General features: G+C 34.3%; 1 protein-coding gene across 1 annotated transcript in view; it reads right to left on the bottom strand.

The window, feature by feature from the left end:
- Positions 1-22873, bottom strand: part of ASCC3 (activating signal cointegrator 1 complex subunit 3) — a 251253-nt gene that overhangs the window by 69566 nt on the left and 158814 nt on the right. The window contains exons 17-26 of the mRNA XM_084201554.1: positions 22439-22558; positions 18285-18449; positions 17345-17431; positions 14956-15132; positions 12747-12972; positions 8886-9040; positions 5116-5214; positions 4499-4667; positions 2435-2655; positions 994-1079 (exon numbers count right to left, since the gene is read on the bottom strand). Coding sequence (XP_084057680.1) covers positions 994-1079; positions 2435-2655; positions 4499-4667; positions 5116-5214; positions 8886-9040; positions 12747-12972; positions 14956-15132; positions 17345-17431; positions 18285-18449; positions 22439-22558 — 1505 coding nt within the window. The remainder of the gene's footprint in view (positions 1-993; positions 1080-2434; positions 2656-4498; positions 4668-5115; positions 5215-8885; positions 9041-12746; positions 12973-14955; positions 15133-17344; positions 17432-18284; positions 18450-22438; positions 22559-22873) is intronic.

The raw sequence follows: 22873 nt of genomic DNA on the forward strand, positions 1-22873 counted from the left end.
TGAAGGTCCATTAAGACTGGTGCAAAGATTAGCCTCAGATTACTTTTTGAAGAAGATTAGCAGATTTTTTCCAATTGTTTGCAGCATTTGCAATGTCCCATCATTTTAGATGGATCCATTATAATGGGGTTTAGACATTTCAATGACACATTCTAAATCCAGCTGAACATCAAACAAAAATTCCTAAAAGTGATGTGTATATTCTGTTAAACATTATAGTCACAAGCAATTGTAAATTTCAAAAAAAAATATAGTACCATAAAATATTTTATCTCATTTCTGTGATAACAAAAGGAATATTACTGATAATTTCATTGACACAGAGCAGCATCTCTTTCTCTTGTGGTGTGCTTTGAGCTTAACGTAGGAAAAAGACTATATGTGGAGAAGGTGAAGGCCCTAAATAATGCATCCTATGCATACAAATTTTAATTCAGGACACTATAATTTTGGAAAGCATCAACATGACTGATATACCTTATAAATCATAAAGTAATGGCTCAACTCCAACACCTGGGAAGATCAGCAAGAAATTAATGTTACTAAGGAATAAAATTATATTAATTTATATATGAAGGGCATAGTGTGACTCTTATTATATAGTTCATGCAAGGCCTGTATGCTCCTTGCAGCTGAAGTTTCTAAGGAGAGTTTAGTTTGACTTACATTTTCAATTTCCAAGGATATTGTGGAGTAAAATCTGAGCTTTTTTTTTTTTAGACTGACAAGGAAGGAGAAGGAAAATAGCTGGGTATCAAAGTGTATCCCTTTCTTAGTTCTGATTTTGATCTATCACTTTTGATCTATCACTTTTGATCTCAGTTTTGATCTATCAGTGACTATTGATGGAACTTTTCAAGTGCTAGAAATTTGAAGGACAGTATAAAACCAAAGCCCTTTTTGAAATACTCATAAGTATTTTGAGATTTTACTCATACTAGATGAGCCGCCCTTTTGTTTCTCATTTCTCTGATTAGGTAAGGAGAAACATACTTTTTACCAAGCTTTTCTTCAATCCTAACTTTCCAGTCCTCAATCCTCTCACGGACGAGTGCTTTCAAGGGTGCAATATACACTGCCTGCAAAAGAAAAGCACAAAACTAGAAGTAAAACAAGGCACCTTTATTAAAGTGTATCTACAACACATGGCATTTGTGAGATTCGAACATACTTACGATCCATAAAATAAATAAGGTCCGAGTTCCTGAAATGACCTACAACCGGATTATATTTAAAACAGACATAATGCCTGAAAATAATGGGGTTTTTTCTGAGCAATTAAGAATATTCAGATAAAGAATAATTTCTTGAAATTGAAGTATTTATCACACCTTTTAAAATCCAAACCCCACTTATGTAAATAATGTTTTTTGTTGCCATGAGTATAAAATCTACACGTTAACATTCTGAAACAGAAATAATCTGAATTTCTGGCAAGTGACACCTTACCTGATTTCTAATTATGTCATTATATTAATAAAAATTTTTATTATCTCAAGCAAAATGTCACAATATTTTTCTCAAAGAAGCCTGCAGTGCAGAGGAGAATATGCTTACATGTACAAAACATATTTACTTATAGATATATGCTTAAAAATTCTAAAGCTCTTGAACAATGAAGAAACTGCTACATGAAGAGTTCACATATATCCTTTGAAATACATAACCAGGCTTCCAGCTTTATTAAAACCTAAAAGATGCATTCCTTTGAGAACTTGACTATTTTTTATGTCTCACAGATAAGTTGAAAGTGTATGAGTGACTTGTTTACCTAATTTGGACTAAGAAATTACATGAAGATATTTAAATTCAAAGATGATTAAGGAATTTATGTATAGAATTTCTGTTAATAGAAAGGTTGCACTTTTTAAAAAAATCTCCCAGTCAGATACAAAGATTTTTGAAAGACTTTAAAGCTAAAATGTGGTTAACTAAGACAATATGGCTAAGTTGAGAAGCAGATATATATATTCACTTTGAAAACAAAACTCCAAAGGGCGAGTTGTCCAGCTTTTAGGCAATTTGGAACACAAGGGGAGCTGGAACAGAAAATTGGCTTGTAGTAATTAATTGCAACTTATTTGTTTAAATAATAGAGAGACTGGGCTAGCTGTACTCACATAGAAGGGAACTAATAGTTATAAAGCTGTACCACTGCTAGTAGAAGGAGATTAAAGCAGGAAATGCTGTTAAGTAAGGAAGAAAAGGAAATCAGCATGCCTGCATGTCATTTTTGTAGATTTAACACTAGCTGTCAACTGATTAAAATAAATAGTTAAAATTAAAGCATTATGCACATAATGCACTACCATTTTGTATCCACACATAAAAATTGGAGAAAGTAAAATTCAGTCCCCCATAGTCTTCTCTAGTCTCTTTTATTACTGAAAAAATGCTCACAACAAATTTATACTAGTCGACCTATTTTACAAACCTTTGATGTGGGATACTTGTTAAAAACTCTGAAGATGGCTAATTCAGCTGCAACCGTTTTTCCAGAACCGGTAGGAGCTCCAAGAAGAACATTGCAGTCTGTGTGATAGAGGGTATGGAATATCTGTGTCTGAATAGGGTTGAAGTGTGTGAATTTGTACAGGACTTCATATTCAGGATGTCCCAAGGCTGTGATAGGCAAAGGCTGAAGATCCAGAAGCTCTAAAACCATAAAATAATAGTAAGTGGATGACAAGAGATGCCATGACATAGCTTGTTATGAAGATAAATATATTAACCAGTAATTTAGTGAAAAACAGTTTACATTGAAAAACGTTTTACTTACTATCTCATATGCCAGAGTACACATTTGGGTAATTGCTCACTTTGATGAAGAAAAATGAAAAGTTGTTTTATAGCTCTGAAATAATTCTACAAGTAATTTTTAAACTACTCTGATAGCTGTGAACCAGCTATTTGCATATCAATCTTTTTCTTATACTTGTTTTCTTTTTATCCACTTGTAGTAAGTTCTAAACTCACTCTGTTAGATCATATGTATGTCCGGCTTCTTATGATAACAGAATGTGGAGCATTTCAAGTTCAAGGGAAAAAATCTTTTTAAGAAGGAAGGATTCTTTGGGGGTTTCCAAGTTGATGGAGTAATACAAATCAGATGAGTACAGCTAAATTTTGCATCTTATCCTTTAAATGTATAATTAAAGACATAATAAATAAACAAACAGCTTTTCAATATACGATTCTCAATATATCTTGAGGGCATCTGCTATCCAAAGAATTGGAGATTGTGGAATTTGGAAGATGATATATATAACCAGATTGGATTTGGAATCCTACCAAATTAAGGAGACTGCAGTGATTCTGCTATGCAGATGCTTGCTTTGAAGTTTGGGTTTGGTTTTTTTTTGTGGCTGGAGGTCTCCTTGTCTTTTCAGGGTGCTTCACATTAAGGTATGATATGGGAGTCATAAAATCTACTGAGGCAATGATGCCTAATATTCTTCACATGCTTTTCACTGATACCTTATGGCTGTTTTATCATTCCCACTGAAACAGTGATTTCTTGGGCTCTGTTGAGGAGAAAGAAGGGTTTTTTGCCTAGCAGAGACTCTACGTACTTCGTTGTTGAGTGGGAACCAGATGGGAATTGAAATCAATTACCATAAATCCTGGAGTCTCCATAACTGGTGATGTGTAAATATCTTTCTGTTTCTTCTGAATAGTAGTCAGTGATCAGTCAATTAGATAAAAAGGTTACACATGCTTTTCCAGACAGTGTAGGTACAGTATAACAATAGCTAAACACTTCACAAACACATGTGAATTTATGCACGCCAAAGGACAACACCGTATGAGAACTGTGCATTTCTGAAGGCACTCAGCAGACTGTGAGATGAGCCAAATGTAATTACAGAGGAAAGGTTTTACAATGACATCAGGCCCAATGAATGCATAAAGCAATTTATGTATCCAGAAAAAAAGAAGCAAAACACAAACATATGCTTCTGTGCCAAGTGTTAAAAAAGGAGGGGGAGGGAACGGCCACAACTTGATGAGATGAAATGTATGTTCAGTGCTGCAACAGTTCTTGCTATGACAAACATTTCTCAGCAAAAGTAGGAAAATGTTTCATATTTTCAAAATTTTCATTGTTTGTTCTTTGCTGAATGCCATTTATTAGACAGTCTAAGATTATTTTTAGCCAGTCCAGAAGAAAGGTAATGCTTGCAAGCACTAAGCTAAGACATATTGTAACACAGAGATTTGCTTACTTTTATATGACAGGTTCAGTTTTCTTATGGTTTATAGAGAATCTGGACTAACTAAAAAGCTGGTGTTATACTCAGATAAAACCAAAATTCCTGAATTTTGTTGAGGAATTGAAAAGCTTAGAAAGCAGGAGAATAAATATCACAAAGTGAAATTCCATACATTTTTCTCCAATGAAACAGAAGTAAGACCCTTATTGTACTACTATTAAAAAAAAAAGAAAAACCAATATGAGCAATATCAATTAAACCAAAATGATCAAATTTGAGGTTACCTGTGTGGGGTGGATGTCTCTCTGGAAGAATCAAATGTTGAAAATTTATGATACATACAGCCTCTGCTCCTAGCCATCTATCAGACACAGCTCGAATGTAATATTGAGAAGGAAGAGGTTCAAAAATTGGGATTGTGAACACCAGCAGCTGAGGTTCTTTAGTAATGACCTAGTGCAAACATGTAGAGAATAATTACTGCACAGAAAAATCAGTAACTTGAAAAATCATAGTTTGCCTCACTTCCATAAGCATTTGGTAACACAAAACAATAGAGTATGTGTGCAAATATTTACATCTTTATAAAATATTTTACTTCCATAGTCTTCCAAAGATAAAAATAAGGCTGGCTCTTCATTTTGTTCTTTAATAGACAAAACCATTACAGTCTTTCTTTATCACCTGAAAATAAGTGTCCCAGAAAAGAAGGAAGAGAAAAAGGGACATTTGAGCTTAGAAAACTTTGTAGAAGTCCAAGCTGATCAGGTACATCTGAATTTGACAGCTGTATTGCTGATCTGAAAGTCTGCTTAGGTCAAAATGCTGTTTGACCTGACAAATCCACATCTCACTAACTTTGTTTTTGTCATGCTGTGAGATTCTGGATAAAGTCCATTACCTGTTTCTTTTGAATGATGAAGTACTCTGAATGATAAATGTGATCATTAGTAGGGTCTTCTACCCAAATCCACCAGGGCTCTCCAACACTGCCATGTACCTTTATGAGTAGAAAAGATAGATTTGTTTCAGTTCAAACAAGATTCTCTAGGTTTGCTAGAAAGAGTGGATGTATTTCTGAATGACATAGGCTCATAAAGGAATACAGAAGTACTGAAATCAGAGGTAACACAAAAATAACATTTTTAATCAGATGAGTCTGCCTAAAGATTATGCTTCAATTAGAGTTTGCTTAAGGTACATATAATAAAAATGGACATGATACAAATGCAACGGAAGGTAGTGCCTCAGCTGTTTATAATTTCACTTAATCCCAAGGGTTCCCTCTAGGCTCCTAGGAAAGAACATGTTCTCTTTACCCCTCCTTATACTTTTGCCTTTAGGTTCTGTATAGAAGATTGTCATTTGCAGTTGTCTGTTCATTTTTCAGTCACAAACATTCTCTCAGGAAAAAAACTGGACAGGGAATTGTGATATTGCTCTCCTCGCTCATCCCATCTCCTCTAGAGAGATCCAGCAAGTGCATTCAGAAGGCTGTAGATGTAGCCACTGTTACAGGTGAAGTGAGAAGAACATAAATAGAGCCATCACTTGATGATTTCCCTGCCACCTGGAAACATGTCTTTTTAAACCTAGACTTTTGTTTGCTTTGTTGTGTACCTCACTTTTCAATGCCAGCAATGCCAATTAAGATGCTAAATTAAGATTTTTTTTTTGTTTTTTTGTCAGAATAAATAACCTTTGCCAATGTATAGATATTTTACATAAATATTTCAGAAAATAAGAAAAATGCATGGTAAAGGAGAATGGAAGACATTCTACTAAATGAATGCAGATTTCTGGTGCATCTGATGAGGACTGTGACAAGTTGCAAAACCAGGAGATCAAAGAAAAGTTGGAATTTTTCCCTAAACTTAACAGAAAAAAGTCAAAGTGCATGGTTGCTTCTAATGGCAATTTTAATGCTCCAGGAATCTGGTATTGATTCACACAGTACACATTATTTTCAGCATAATTCATTACAGTGTCTGTGTCAGAAAACAGTCTGTACTCATTTGTGAAGACAAAACTATGCACAAAGAATAAAACTAAGGTGCTTTTCTTTCTTTTTTTTACCACAGCTGCACAATAGACAAATAGATGGACAGTCATTCATTTTTATTACATTTGAATTTCATTTGCAGCTTCATTGGGAACTGAAGCAGTGAAACTGAAATGACATGCAGGTGACATCTTGAAAGTGTCAGTGAGACTATTGTTTCATTTGGGTTTAGGGGCATTTAAGAGAGATAAGAAGAACTAAAGAAGGAAATTAAGCCCAAAGCTCAGAAATTTTATTATTAACTGTAATAGCAACCTAATTTTGGAAAGTCCCACGAAAAACTTCATGGGTAAGCAGGACAATCTGGGAACAGGAAACAACATCTTCTCCCGTAATGATTCTCAAGGACTGGGGCATAAAACTGGCACATACCTGTGCCTGTATTTTGGGCAACCATCACCCTAAAACTGCATTTCTGATATATGACTCAGCTAATTAATCCTACTTGCATTATTCTGCATTTCTGCTGGACTCTTCCTGGATGCATTAAGACTTAATTGCTCTGTCTGGGTATGTTTATAGTCCTTTACTTCTAACAATAGAATAAAAATCTGGGATTTGGCTCACATGCTTTTACTGAACTTAAGGGTTCCCTGTACTGAAAACTAAAGATCCAGCTGATGTCATTTTTCACAAAAACATCTTTCTCTTCTAACGTCAAGCGCAGTTTGTGATGAGATCATTATAGAATTAATTATCTGGGTAAAGGAACAATCTTAAAACCATGAAATGTTAGCCAAGCAGGGTATTTCAACTAAGCATGGTATATAAAGTTTTCATAACTGGTTTTATTTGATTACTGCAATTCTTTAGATGGGATTTTTTGGTAACTCACTATTGTAGCAAATACAGGTATAGTGGTAAGTTTCTGTAGCCATCTTCTGAGAAGCTTGTTAAAATAATGTGATGATAGAGAAGCAGTTTAAGAGTGTCTATGCTTGAATTTGAGACAGCTATTAATTTTCAGAAACTATTAAAATTTAACAGCTTTAGTTATTTACTGTGATAGAAGCTTCATTTACTGAAGAAACAGGTAAATCAACACCTCATTACAGAAAGAAAAAAAAGAAAAAAAAAACTTTTCCAAGTTTTTATGATTACCAGTAAACAAATTCACATAAAAACATCTCCATAGGCTTAATTGATACAACAATCATAATGTTTCCAAAGCAATCATGAGAAAAACTGTGTAAAGGGGTCATGACAGAAAACAGACTTGTGACAAACTTTTGCTCTATATTTAGAAGTTCAGAATAAAAACAACGGTATAATTTTGTGTGGATCCCTTTTCAATCTGTAAAAATATAAACCTACGTTTTTTTAGAAAAACCTAACAATGGATTGAGAAATTACTTTGTATTAACATAAACTTTAATATGAAGAACAGTAATTTTTTTGTCTTTAGCAGACTACAAGTAAAGTGGATAAACTGAACAATAAAAGCTTGTTTCAATCATAAAAAGTAATACTTTCTTTTCCTTCTGAAGTATCGCAAATAAACAAGGCAAAAAAAAATATTCATGTTATAATTTATATTAGGAATCCATTCAAATATTTCTTCAATAAATCTAGGTGGCAAGTAAAATCAAACTTTCTACGATTGCTCAAGCTCTATATTTTGATTGCTAATATTCCATTTATAAGGTAACCCAATGAAACTTCCACAAGAAATTAAAACACCTTTCATCAGAGAAAATAAATTCTAAAGTAATTTAAATATTTGTGGAATAAAAATCTCATTTAATAATGATTAAGGTAAAAATTGTAATATAAGGGATCTTGAAATTAATTTTTAATAGAAGAACAGATACTTAATATCCACCTTTCAAAATAATTTATCTTAAGCATTAATTTCGTAAGTCTAAAAGAAGAAAATTATGTTTGCCCATGGAGGTATCTTTTTTTTCCTGTAGAAAGTTTCAGAAGTAACAGCAACAATACAATGCCCCCATGTGGACATTTATGTTTCATTTAGATTTATCTTAAATGTATTTCTAATGAAGAGATTCTGAATCAAAGGATGTGTGTAGAGCTAAATGTGAAACTGGTACAACTCCTTTCATATAAATTTGCAGTATAAAATACAGATGAACATAATTCCAAACATATATAATTTGGTTTTTTTTTTTTTTTTTTGTTCAGGCAAGTCCCAGCAGAAAAAGGCACTGATATTGTGAATGTATATTTGTGAAGCCAGGAGGAACAGGAGAACCTGGCATACATGAACTGCATTTCAAAGCTTTTCTGTATTTGACATTCGTTCATAGTTCAGAGAGCCATTCATGTCTCCCTTTCTGTTGCTTCTCCTTTCTGGGCACATAACTCTAATCTGTGTGTGACTGCTGTAAATATTCAGTATTAAGCATTTGCCACAACGTGTTATACACAGCCCCATCTTACACGGCTTAACAGAAATGAAAAGATGATCCTTGCCTGCTTTCTTCAACAAAAGTCATAAAAATCATCCCATTCCTATTATCAAATTTGCTTTTTAGCTAAAATAAATGCTTTTAAAAAAACCCCAAAAGCTATGGACAAGCAGTGATCATCTCCTTTACTGAAACTAAACTAATGCTTCCCTTCTTGCCTCCTGCTCCCTCCGTTTTTACCTGGTCATTCCAGGTGAAGTCGGGAGCGATGTTCAGCCGAACGCGGAGCACGGTGCGGGTGATTGGCTGGATCGTTGCCTCCATGATGATGGAGGGTATTTGATGGACACACTGTTTTACCTTTAACCCAATTTTCACATGATGCAGCATATGACCTGCCAAGAAAACATCAGGTGTAACGAATTTGCATTTCCAGGAAACAGCATACAACTCTGACTTTCAAATAGGCTTTTAGAGAGCAGTATTATTGCTTGCTTGTTTTGCTCCTGGCTACGTAAATGTCTGACTCTCTTGACCTAGCATGTCTGAATATTTTGTAATACTTAACTTGAATTAGCAATTTAGAGCCTTGAAAAATCAGTATTAACCCCCTAGTTGGCTATAACTAAGGGGTTAAAATAACTATTAAGAATTCAAACTGAAAATATTATGTCAAGCTAGTTCCCTCTCCTTCACTTACTTTTAGACCAGGCTCTTATCAAGCCATATAATTCTTTTTCAGAGCACAAATACCAACTTTTTACTTAATTCAGCTTCTACAACTTCTGTGTAGTGATTCAAAACAGACAGATTGCTTTTATAGGGTAAAAATGCACATAAGTTAACATCTCACAGCAGCTCTGATCTGTGAGAATATACCAGTGTGTAACTGAGACAAAGGAAAAATTACACGCTGCAATATTTTTTTATTTTCTATTGTAATCATGGTAACTAGGGCAATAAAGTTATTGTATTTATTTAGAAAAATGTCCTACTTGTATTTTACAGCTCAAATCTCTCTTCTCTTGCTCTTCATTTTGAATATAAAACAAAGTATGTAGCAGTTATTTCTTTTTTTACAGAAATTATTCCACCTTCTGGCTTATTTGGGAAAATATGGCTTATTTACTACATTTTCACTGAAATTGTAATGTAATTATGTGGAGCATATTTTAGATTTTAATTGTGATGGTCATAAATACTCCCTGTTAAAATCTACCTTACCAATTGCTACTGATATTTTTCTGGTATTGTTATGTGGTATTGTGCATACTTACCCATTAAAAAAAAACATTTAAAAAATTCAAAAAAGGATAAGTCCTATTATTTGCATTATGTGCAAAGTGACAAAGTGATACAAACCTTTCCTTGCAATTACAAGACATCTATGAGCATAGCATCTTGAAATTGGTATTTTTTTATTGATACTGACTTTCTCTTTTCAGTTTTTCTAATTTAACAAATTGGCAGATAGATTTGTCTCACACAGGTGTTTATACTCTGAAGTAATGAATGGTGAACTTGCTTAAGAATCAAACCCCTAACCAAAAGTTTTAACACATATTTAATCAGTTTAATTTGTTTGGTAAAACAACTGCACCTCCAACATGTGGGTTTTTAAAACCAAACCCCTTATGTTGGATGATACATGCAGCATTTCAGCATACTTGCACAGGGACTAGCTTTTGCAATTAGAGGTAAAACTTCAGAAATCATGTTAAATAAAGGCAGATGACATTCAAAGATATGACTCAAAAAACCCATGTAGCAAAGTACACTTTCCATGGAAAAAAATCACTTTATCTACATGTGTGAGGTGAACTGTGTTTGTACAAGACAGCACTGAGGTCCTTTTACAGTTATGTGCTAGGGGAAAATAAGGCTCCTCTCCCAACTTCTACAAAACATGATAAAACTCTCTCCTGCCTAAGCTCTCTTTTTTCTTTTTAATAGTCACATTATGAGAAACCATCAATGGCATTTAAAAAATATGAAAACCCTCTGAACAAAAGCTGACTAAGAAAATAGGCACGTCTTAAAAAAAAATTTGCTTATTCTAAAATGTTTGTCATCTGCATTGTGAAAAAAATAAAAAGGGACTGTTTATCTCAGCTAACACAGCGATTTCCTGGCTTTCTGGAAACTCCATGGTTACATTGCAATAGCTCATAGAGTGGTGTTGATCCATTCATGGTACCCTGGAATCCAGGATCTGTGCACACAACATGCTCTCCACCCATCTATTGCTCTTATCTCCCCCTAAGCCATGGGCTGAGTTAGCCAGCTAGCTCCTGTCTTTGTTACTCTATCTCCAAGGTCTCCATAACATTTAAAAAGCAAGAAACACTAGGACTGAAACTAGCCCTGTGGGGTGGGAAAACAAGGCGGCACCTGGAAGTTGTGCCTTCCCTCATTTCAACACGGCTTAGAATTTGAAATAAAAATATGGTGGCTTCCTTCACACACCTTGGAAAGAGAGGGCAGACAGGAGGAAGTGTGCCAAGCAACTACTTCACAGAGATACACAAATCAACTTTCTTTGATATTTATAAGGCTGAAGAACATGAAGTATCATTATGTATGGTCAGCAGTGCCCTGTTTTTACAGTCAAATCCTGTGTCTCATCTACTTTCAAACTAAGTTAATATAAACCAGAACCAGAAAAATTGCAGGTATATATAGATACATTTCCATCTTGTCAATACTGGTTCCAATACATTGAAGGAAAACTGGCTTTATACTTTTATACAAAATTTCCTGCTTCTCAAGTGAGGGTATGGGAAGAAAGAACAATTAAAAAAATCCAAACCCAAACAAAACAAAAGCCAAAAAACACCCCAAACTAAAAACATCTCTACAAAACCAAAAAACAACAACAACAAAATAAAAAACCCACTAATACAATTAATGGAAAAGAATACTAAGCACTAAAAGACATCACAAATATACAAAAAATTGATAGAGGTGAATTAAAAAGCGCTAAAACACTTTTGAATAAAAATTTATAATGCTAGCACTTCAAATAAAATGCAATGGTTTTACTACATTTAATATTAATATATTAAAATACAGTTAAAGTAAGGATCTAGAGTTTTGTCATAGTATTTTGGTTTGAGTTATTAAATGAAAATATAGCCTCTAATTCTGCAAGCTTTTACATATTTATTTAGGTTTTTCCTGCCTAGATTAGGCACATAAAAGTTTTCCAAGCTAGCAGTGTAGTACTCCTAAAATGAAGAATGAAAGAAATATTGAGTTAGACATGACAGCTTCTAAGCAGTGAGTATGAATGGCATTTTTTATTCTAAAATTAGATTTTTCAAAAAATGGCATTTTTTTTATCAACAGGTTGGTTATAGCAGGTGCAAATGAAGTCCAAATAAAAAAATACACTAAGGAAATAGAAAAGCATTACAAGTGATTTTTTTTTTTTTTTTACTTCAACCAGCTGGTGGGCAGTTTATGCACAACAGTTTATACAGACTTACTGGAAATTGTCATTATGTCTATCAGTAGGCTTGTGGATTTTCTCATTATTGGACTGTCAAATCCTTTAAAAAATTCCATTAAGGTTTTGTTGCAGTGACACCAGTGACAATGAATTCTCCATGTTCAATGAAAATTAATGCAGTCTTTCAGAAGAAGGCCATTTACTGATAGCATACCTGGATGTAATAATCTGGTTTTATTCTTTTCCATGTTAATAGTTAAAGAAATAAAGCCACATTGTGCCGACTGGCAAAAGTAAACAGATGCCTTTTATAGTAGTGTGCTGTGTAAGGTGGGCAGAAAGGGAAGCACACAGGTCAACATAAATATGTATATATACACATATATACTGAAATACTTATCAATAGACATCTCCCTTCTATTTGTGTTCTGTGACTGCCAGGATATGGGCTGGCCTTATCCTCAGAGCTGTGCCATTTTACAAGCTGTGGAGACTGGAAAAAACCTTCTTTATTGGACAAACCATATTAATGTGTGGTATGTGGCTACAGGGCTTCTAGACCAGAGAGGGAGTATTGATGCTCAGATTTAGCTCTTACTTGCCCATTGTTTTCTAACAGTTTAAACAGCTCAGCCTTGCTGGCTTCTCACCTATTTCATCTTTTCTCATGTCCTTCATCTTGTCTATGGTGAGATTCTTCTCTTCCAGCTTGGAGAGGACGGATGGTGGTAGCACTGAGAACTGCCTCAGAGGGCTCACCCAGCCCCAGAGCCGCTTGTCAATGACTTTGCTGAGGTTCAGTAGCCGATAAGTCATGGCAGGCCAACGTTTCCTCAGGGCAATCTCAAAAAGAGCTCGAACAATACGAGCTGCATTCTGGAAAGTGAAAAGGAGGAAAAGAAAAAAAAGCAAAACTGTTGTAATTCTCTCAATATTCTTTGTAAAATGAAAAGAATCCCATAGACTCATCTCTGACAAACCGTAACAATAGATTTTTCTTTTCAAACTGATTTCAAACATTTTTAAAACTATTTTTTCCATCACTGTCTAGTGGCAGAACTACCTCATTGCTGCGTTCTGAAATTATGAAAAGAAACATGTGCAACCAATTAAAATTGTAGTGTCAGGTCTGCCATAGAACTTTGATCACAGTTATGCTAACATTATGGAGTTCTAAATTTATTGTGTATCAATCTCTTCTGAAGCAAATTCACTTAATGTACCCCCCATAACAGACACCTGCAAATTCACTTTATATGGAAATTCAAGCTTTGTTATTTTCTAGTTTATGCTTCTATAATAGCATCCCATCTCACACTGAATTTCATAACATTTGCACAGAAGCTTAACAGTAGCGAATGTTTAAAAAATATTTACTATATTCTAAGAATAGTGTATAACCAAACTGTACAAATATGCTTTGGACTTGGAAAAATAATTATTAACATGTTTGAATGAGGTCAGTCTTATCCTGAAAATCTAAGTTATGATATTTCTTTCATAAACTTTTCAAGCTGCATTATGAAGCTATGTTTTTTTTTTTTTTCGTTTTTGCTTTTTTTTCCCCTACCAGTACTATGTCTGGATCAGGAATTATGTTCTTGATTCATTGAATAGAATATAATCATTCCCTACTGGCTTTGCTATACCAATAGGAATAAAAAATAGAAAATTATTTGGTTGTGATAGGAAGCATATGTTACTAAAGAAGCACATTCCTCTTACGTAGAAAGGATGAAAGATTTTCTTAATACTCACTATCCAAATAAAAAAAAAAATCACATTTTGTAGCACTAATTCCACAAGTACATTTTATGAAGATCTAAGAAGAAGACCATGTTGCCTCACTAAACATGCTATAAATGAGACAGACAAATAAAAGCAATTGCTGTGAAAGCAAAGATTAAAAGGATCCTACTGAAAATGAATTTGCTGTGCAAGTGCCACAATTTTTAGGATGTGTACGATCAATTCAGCATTCTCTCATTTACAGTCATACGTGCTACAAAATATAAACGTTTTTGAACAAGGTTATGCTACTACGAAAATGTTGCTAAAGACTATGTATAATTTGAATATTTAATTCTCCTCTTTAGCACCAACTAAATGCAAATTTTAGATTAACTCTTTCCAAAGCAGTTTTGTAAGGATGAGACAAAAATAATTCCATGCAACATCTCTGCTGACTATTAAATATAAAACAGAAGAGTGAGAATGAGATGGGATAAAGTTGTCTAAATAGATCTCTGTGTCATGTCCCCCTCTGTACCTGCCTATGTGTGGTAACTAAACAGGCTGTGTTACAATCAACCCTTTAGGTGTCAAACAAAGCCAACAAACAAATACATAGACTGGTATGTCAATCTGCACAGTTTTGCTTGATTACATCTAGCAACAGAATTACAATGGCACATCTTTTGTGCGTAAACCAAGGTATGCAAATCAAACACAAAATATGTTTTGCGGAATGAAGTGTAAAAACACACAGAGCATAAAAATAGATTACAACAGTTTTTCACATTTAGAAGAAAACTCTGAAATTTAGAGAATATAATTTCTGTGCAATCACAGTTAGAGGAACTAAATATAGTAAGACTATGTGGGTACTACAAACAAAAAAGGGCATTCATAATTAACAAAAACTGCCATAGTCTCCCAAAGTAGCCTTTTGCAAAACTTTTCTACTCAAGTGTTACAGCTCACACACATGCACAAACACAAGGCTCTGATTTTCAAAGAAACTTGCACAAAAATGTACAAAAAAGATGCAGATCAGGGCCTACTTGTATAATTGTAAATATATGAGACAATTGAAACAGCAGAAGTCAGCAACAAATATGTAGAAAATACTATTTTTACCTGTGCAACATATGCAGAATCCGAAATAAGGGAGAAGCTGTCCATCTCCCCTCTGCTAATGTATGTTTGAAGGAGGATATTAATTTTTCCATAATTGTTTTCCACACCTCCTGGAGCAGGAAGTTCACAGAAATCATTTAGTAAGGTATCTAGCTCTTCTATTTCTTCTTCTCTTACCTACAACACAATTATACATTATGAAGAGGCTGAAGCAATTCGATAAAAATTTTTACACTGAAATCAAATTTTCCTTATAACATAGTTATATTACTTTTAAATGGAGTCTCTAGTTTTAAGGAGAAAAAAAAGAAGAAAAAAGCAGTAAACCCATATCTCCCACAATGTAGTAATAGACCATAATTGAAACTATCTTAATAGGGACACAATTACATTTTGTTATTCATCACCATCTATTAAGGTTGCCATTGACATACAAAAATTTGATATGCCACAAAAATTGAATCTTGTGACCTTGCCATCCTTCATCTGATGAGATTTTATTTTTTATTTGACCAGAGTAAAACTTCTGTCCATCTGGATTAGGGCAATCTTGAATTAACATTAAATGTACTCATTATAGTTACGCAGTTTGCATGTGATATAATACATTTTTAAACTCAAAACTGTGAAGTACTATGATTCATCATATTAAAATTTCCACTGTTAATAAGATTAAGTCTTAATATGAGTAAAGAAATATTAATATCTATGGTTTGAATAATGCATAACATTTCACATTCTAACCGATGACCCTTACATGGCAAAACTAGCATAAATCTACATATTCTTTGACTTACTGATAGTCTGTTAGTGTAAAACTTATTTGAAGAGGGTAAATGTTTGGTCCCTGCAGGGAACCATCTGAAAGTAATTTTCATTTGGACCTGACTACCTGACATACAAAAGACCCTAAGACAACTGGGTTAAAATCCCCAACTTTCTAGTGACTAGTCCCCCAGGAAAGAAAGACATGAAGTACAGAACCGCCATAAATGACCCCACTTACAGGGGAATACTACGCTCTGCTTACAACAGCATTTTTGATAATTTTTTCTGCTCTTGCACAGCACAAGTGCAGGTCTTATCCAGATCTGTATTTCAGCTACTGATGAGTTACATATCTCAAAATTCAGAATATTTAAAGGCATTATGGAAACGTGATTAATTTATCAAAAGTCACAATTTCTATCACACAGAGGGGCAAATCCTGAGCTATTCTTGTGGAAACCAGTTATTCATTTTAACATTCAGACCTGCACAGCAAATGAATCAAAAAAATCTGGAAGTGACAGTGCACTGATGCCATACCATATAAATCTGAGAAAGTAAACTAGAAAACCTGTGCTTTAGTCAAGAAGCATCACTACTAACTTTATTAAAAATATAGAAACATATCACATGATATTTTCCATATGCTTTCCTTTTAAATATTAAATTACGCTAAATTTAGACCTAGTCAAGCATTATCACTGTCATAAAAAAACCCTTCTAGCTTGAAAAATGTTCCATGTATGACTGTGAAACCTCACTGCTTATTATCTTCTATAATAGAAGAGATTACAGCAAAATAGAATTTCTCCATTAGATAAAGAGATGGTAATACCCAGACAATGTGTGCAAATATGTAAATATGTAGATGGTGAGGGATTCACGCTGTCAGCTCGCAGAGCCAGGTGAATGAGAGCCAGCTCTGATCTGCAAGTTGTATAATTGTGGTAAAATGGCAATGAGCCCAAGCTAACAAACCCTGCGGAGTCTGGCTCATACCTCTGTGAGATGGAAGCATGGGCAAACAAGCTCATGCCAGCTTGGAATGTATTGCCTTGTGTCCTACCCACATAGGAGGCAAAAAGGGAAGTTGGAATTGAACTGAGTACTACCGAACAGTAATCTTCTAGCCCGTGTAAAATCTCTTATGATAACTTTCCAGATTTCAGATTTGAATTTATGAGAATTTATCGTTCTGCCAATCAAATAATGCTCCCTGCAGAAAATAAATCCGAGTTCACTTCAGTGAGTCCTGCCTCATTCCTGATAAAGCAAACTGTTCAGGGAGACATCCAATAATGCCTTTAACTTCAAACAGAGAAACTATCTCATCCTTCGGCACACTATTCAAATGGACACTTAGCTTCACCTGTTAATAATTGAAGAGCTGAAAAGTTCTTAAAAGCATTTTAAAGAATTACGCAAAGGTCCATAACTAGCTATTAAATGTGCACTACAGTTCAAGCTGAACTACGTACAAATTTGAGCAAGAATGTATTATGTTTACTCAGAAAACATTTTATAACAGTGCTTAGCATTTAACAAAACTTGTGTCTGTAGACAGTATTTATGGAGTAAGTACTACAGAAGTGTCTAGCTTCAAGAAATTCTTTAACTTTACCTTTATCTGTTCAAACTCTTCAGCTTTTGATACTATAGCAAGAATATCGCCTTCGGTTTTATGAGCATCAAACAATTCATTGAAAGTCTATTAAAAATAAAAAGAAGTGATTTGTCACTGGAAATAAAAATACACATATAGCAGGAAACGAAGAAACCTTAGCCAAGAGTTTAAAAGGCATGTAAGGTTAAAATCAAGTTATTGGAAGACGGGGGTGATGCAATTTAAACAGGAACAAATTGCACCATGACTTTTTGTCAGCTTCAGAAAAACAATCCCTGCCAATGCCTTGGCCGCTCCAACATCAAGAGACATGCAACGTGGCCACTTAAGAAAAAAAGTCTAGGACATATCTGACGGAATAAATATGTGTGACTAATTATATACAGTGACAGTGCACAGTTAAAAATTATTAATGCTGAGTCTTTAGCTTTTATTCAAGAAAATTACTTATTTGCTAAGAAAGAAAATGTTTTAAGATGAATGTGTACATCAAATCAAGTTTCCAATACCACATACTTTTGTACATGTTTACAACACAATCTGATTACAGCACCAGAAGTTGTTCAAGGCTGCCAACATGATAGGACTTTCTCCTGGAGAAGGTCATTTGTTATCAAACACTACAGTACAATGTGCTGTCATGTACTAATGGTTGCACTCACCATGAATATCAAAACGTTTCTTATAATTCTTCTACAAGAAGTCAAAAAGACTATAGACATTTCAAATCTCACCTCACACTGAGTCTAAATTTTCAGTATTGCTTGATATTTAGTTTCTTTCTTTCTCCTACTTCCTCTCCCCCCATTTCAGGAAATATGATTTGAAAATACAATGAACAAATCAGCTACATACTCTGTAATATCTTACAACTATTTTAGACATATGTTAAAAAAAGAAGAGAAAAACCCTCCAGAAACAGGACATCATCTTTTACCTCTATGGTATTGTATTTAATATAGTAGTGGCTGGCAGTTCTGCCTAAATCTGTAGAAGAAAAAAAGCCAGTCCGTTCTTCAAAGCGAATCATGCGGGCTTTGTCCAGTTTTCTGCCAACTTCAATCACCAATTGTTCTCTGTGCTTTTCTAGACCTGGATCCATCTAGACACAAACCACACACATTTATTTGCAAAAAAAAGTATTAAATATATAATTTTCTTGAGGTAATCCAGTCACACAAAGTCAAAAATCTGATAAAATGAAGGTACAGTTATTAAGTCATAATTTCTTGTGATCTCACTAATAACAATTATATTGACATTACTGACCAAAACCTGCATGTACAGGGCAAAATAACCAGAATAAAATTTCTTTTACAATTATTTGGGACTATCCTTACAATGGAGACCAATATTATTTATGAAACAGTAGTATGATTATGAAACAAATTTACATTGAAAATTTTGAAAGATGTTTTAATGATAACATATTCTTCATTAAATTATCATTACTGTATCACTTAAAAAAAAGTCATCTTATGGCACCTTCTGTTTATGAAAATGGCTGAAGACATACCTTCCTGTGTAGCTGACATGAGGCTGGCTTTAATTGCATAGATAATAGATTAAGTTTCAAATTGCATGGCTTAAATGTTTCATAGCAAAAAAACCCTTTAACATTCGCAAAAGCCTTTGGCATGTTAATTATTCTAATTAGTGAGTTACAGATGTACAGTAACATTCATGTTAAAAGCGCACCAAGGAGCTTCCTGTGCCCAACATCACTTCTATTCATATCAAAGTTCAGGAACTTGGACATTTTGTCCTACTAATAATGCACATTATCTCATTAGTACATAAAAGGCTGGGCAAAACTCCCATCTGAGTAGGACTGCTGAATAATTGTGCGTTTCCACATCAGGCACCTGGGATACCCACACTGACAGGCATGAGTGAAAAGGGAATCATTGTTATTTTAACCTTCTGCTATGTGTGCACCTGAGCTATGGCTCTAATTACACAAGCAATAATTAGTTTTAAGGACTGAAACACCGTTCTAGTCCACAGGCAGTATTCTGATTTCAGGGCTCGTGTACAGTTCAGATTTCCTACAGAATAAGTCATACCAGCCCTCTTGGTAAATCTGAAAGAGAGATACATGGCCAAGACAGCAAAAAGGAACAGGCTTTAAGAATTTGTTGTGCCTTGGTTTGCTCTGGTTTTCCCTGGGCCAGGATTCAGTTTCACCTTTGTGCAGAAGTACATCATCCCACGTTTGGTGAAGTTGCAGACATATGTAGTCATCTCCACAGAGCAGCTGGAGACTAGTTCCTAATATTCCATGTTTGCCAGTTATCCTGAAGCTGTTTCTCCTTAGTTATGGCTTGCCTTAGCTTCAAGTCAAAAGCTAAGATAGCAAAGGTCTAGACTTCTTTTCTCAATAGTAAGTCATGCATTGAGGTCAGATTTCAGAGCAGAGTTGGTAAAAAAAATGTGATCTAGATGCCAGATGTTCAACATTTCTTACAACTATTGTGGGGGAAAAAATTGAAAAAAAATCAAAATAACTCCCTACTCCTTTGACAGTCCAAAGTACCTGCCAATCTTTTGCCTTCCATAAAAGCTGAAGCTGCAACAGCACACTAACATTTTTTACAAGTTTTAACTTTAAAGGAAAGGTCACCAACTTGAAAAAGCTGTGAAACAATATTTGAGTTTAGAGAATCCATGGTTAGCACCCTTCTTGTTGAACTTGCATAATTAGAAATCTTCAGAATAAAGGATCCAGCCTAGAACAGCTTTAAGCCATTCTCTTTAAAATGAGCCTTGGCATGTCCACAGTAAGAAACTGAGCAGGTCTGAAATATGCATATGGAAATTTAAGAATGCATGATAAAATACATTACTATTCATAATAAAATACATTATTATCCACACTATTTTCCTCTAACTTACTGAGAGAAATGTTGGGAACAAGCTACTCTAGTTTTTATATCTAAACATAAGTTTTATGGTGATAAAAAGCTCTGCTTAAATGTGGGAACACCAAAGAATGGAACCAAAAAGAGGAGAAAATAGACAAAGAAGATTTTTTTAATTCAGACACCTTTTCATTGGAAGTATGAGAAAATGCCTGTAACTCATACTACTGGCTTCACTAATACACCATTTGCATTTGCTCCACTTTTTTCTTCCACTCTTTGTTTTCTCTTGCTGCTCATCATTAATTTTGGCCATTTTCATAAATCAGTAAGAGACATTATTGGCATTTCTGGCAAACAACTTGAAAAATCACGTATCAAAACAGTGGACCTGCAATAGCTTGCTCCTGGGTGTAGCCCAGAAAGACAACATGAGGGGTTCCAAAGATGTGCACCCTACTGTGTGGGTGCCCTGAAGTATAATTACTGGATGTGGTGAGCACCAGTGGAAAGGGAATGGGGAATGAGTGTGCATGATCTCAGCCTCCACAAACAGCTAGGAAATGTGATCCACGAGGGATATAGGGATTCTGAATGGGTAACACTGACTGTCAGTGAAAAGAGACAGAAACCGGCATACTGCAACATTACTAGGATACACTAAGACACCAATTACAAAAATTGGATACCTATACCCAGAATGGTCTAACTGACCAATGCTTTGCTTATGCCTGCACTAGATCATTCATATACTCTCTATCACACATAAGCTTTGATGTCTAAAACTGGTTTATCTAGGAAACAAGAGGATTTGCATTGGTTTTGCTCCTACATGAATGTGTAACACTTCACATTAATATAATTTGTTACTGCCTTAACTCAAAAATGTGAATGTCTAATAGTAGCACATCAAATCCAAAGGAGTAGAAAGAAGGTTAGTGGAACAATCATCACTTTCTCAGCAGCTGAACAGAAAGACTAGAGGAGGGGGAAGAGGAGAATGTCCTGTTCATTATTTTAAAAATTTTTTAAAGATATTTCTGTTACTGATTTTTTCACCACTTATTATCACCAGGGTTACATTTCTTTTAATCTAGAATTCAATAGTGAAACAAAGACCAGAAGTGTCCATTAGTGAGACAACATTCTTCTCACTAGCAAATGAATTTTTGATTCCCATTTATCTATTACTCTGTGGTCCGTGTATATTAACATGTACAGTCTTAATTAACAGTCTGTGTACTGTTATATTAACATATGGTAATGCAATATATGACTTTTTATAGAAAAGAAATTTGAGATGACCAGAGGTCTAAAGGTGTCTGCAGAAGCTTCCTTAAGCAACAGCACACCAATTTCTACTGCAGTTTCCACTATAAGAGACAAAAAAATATCTGTCTGCTGACATATATCTCTATATGTTACCATGACCTAACAAACTGCTGCTCACAATGTCAAAATAAATTACGGAGTCACAAAACGGATCCTTGACATGAAATAAACTGCAGTTACCATACACTTGTGAGTTTGCCCTGCATTAGGCTCAATTAACTGTGTCTAGCCATGTTAACATTAAATGCTTATAAACAACTGTACAAAGAAAAAGGCAATAATAGTTAGATACCCTGTAAACTATTAATCTTCCTAAAAATTATCCTTACAGATAATGGAAAAAACTTGGAAAAACCCCCTTATGTAAATGTGCTCTGATTCATATCAGAGCATGGAGTGCTTTTAAATACACAAAAAAATTTCCAAACAAATGAATAAAAAAAATCTTATAATTAATAAATCATATGAAAGAAAATAACACCCAATTAAAAAATATTCTATAGTTTATAAATTATTATACCAGGAAACATTCTAAAACAAAAGCTGACAGGATAAGCAGGAATCAAGCAACTCAAAAATGCTTTCTTCCATCATTTCTATCTAGTCTACAAAACTGAAACACTGAAAACAGCCTAAGTTACAATAACTGTGTGATAAGAATGAATGGTGTCCTTTGGAGCATAACTTACCAGTTAAAATGTATTTTAATGTGAACAGAAGGGGCCTCATAATTCAGTGTTAAAAACACTCTGCTACAGAAAATATCTTCCTTTTTCTAAGCACTTTAAAAGAATTGCTGATGTCAGGTTAAGTAGAAATAGCAAATATTTATCCTCACATCAGGGAAGGATTAGAGATTCAGAACAGGTTACAGATTTTTTTAAAATGCATTTTATACCTGATAAGCTTTGTGACTGATGCCATATACTAATGGATTTGCTCTCATCCGTACATAAAGATAAGTGTAACTTATCCACTTTACTGCTTCTTCCACATTAGTTACCGTGCCAAGAGCAATCTGGAAATAGGAGAAGAGACAAAATTAAGTATATATGTTACAGCTGTACATAAGTACTTGCCTGAAAACACATGGAATTCAGAGTATTAGCACGAGATTAAAGAAAGTGTTGGGATTTGCAATTTACATAATTTTGAAACAATCCTAAAACAATAACTTTACCAATTTATGCAACTTTATCTTGTGAACATGCAATAAAATGGGTTGCTTTAACACAATACTATAGATACAGTGACCATAAATGATCTTTCTTACACCACTTACAATTTTTGCAAGTAAAGGATGTTATTGAGCACAAGCTTGTTATAAAAATTA

Source organism: Fringilla coelebs, assembly GCF_963513975.1.
Source record: "Fringilla coelebs genome assembly, chromosome: 3".
In the NCBI taxonomy this organism is placed as follows: Eukaryota; Metazoa; Chordata; class Aves; order Passeriformes; family Fringillidae; genus Fringilla; species Fringilla coelebs.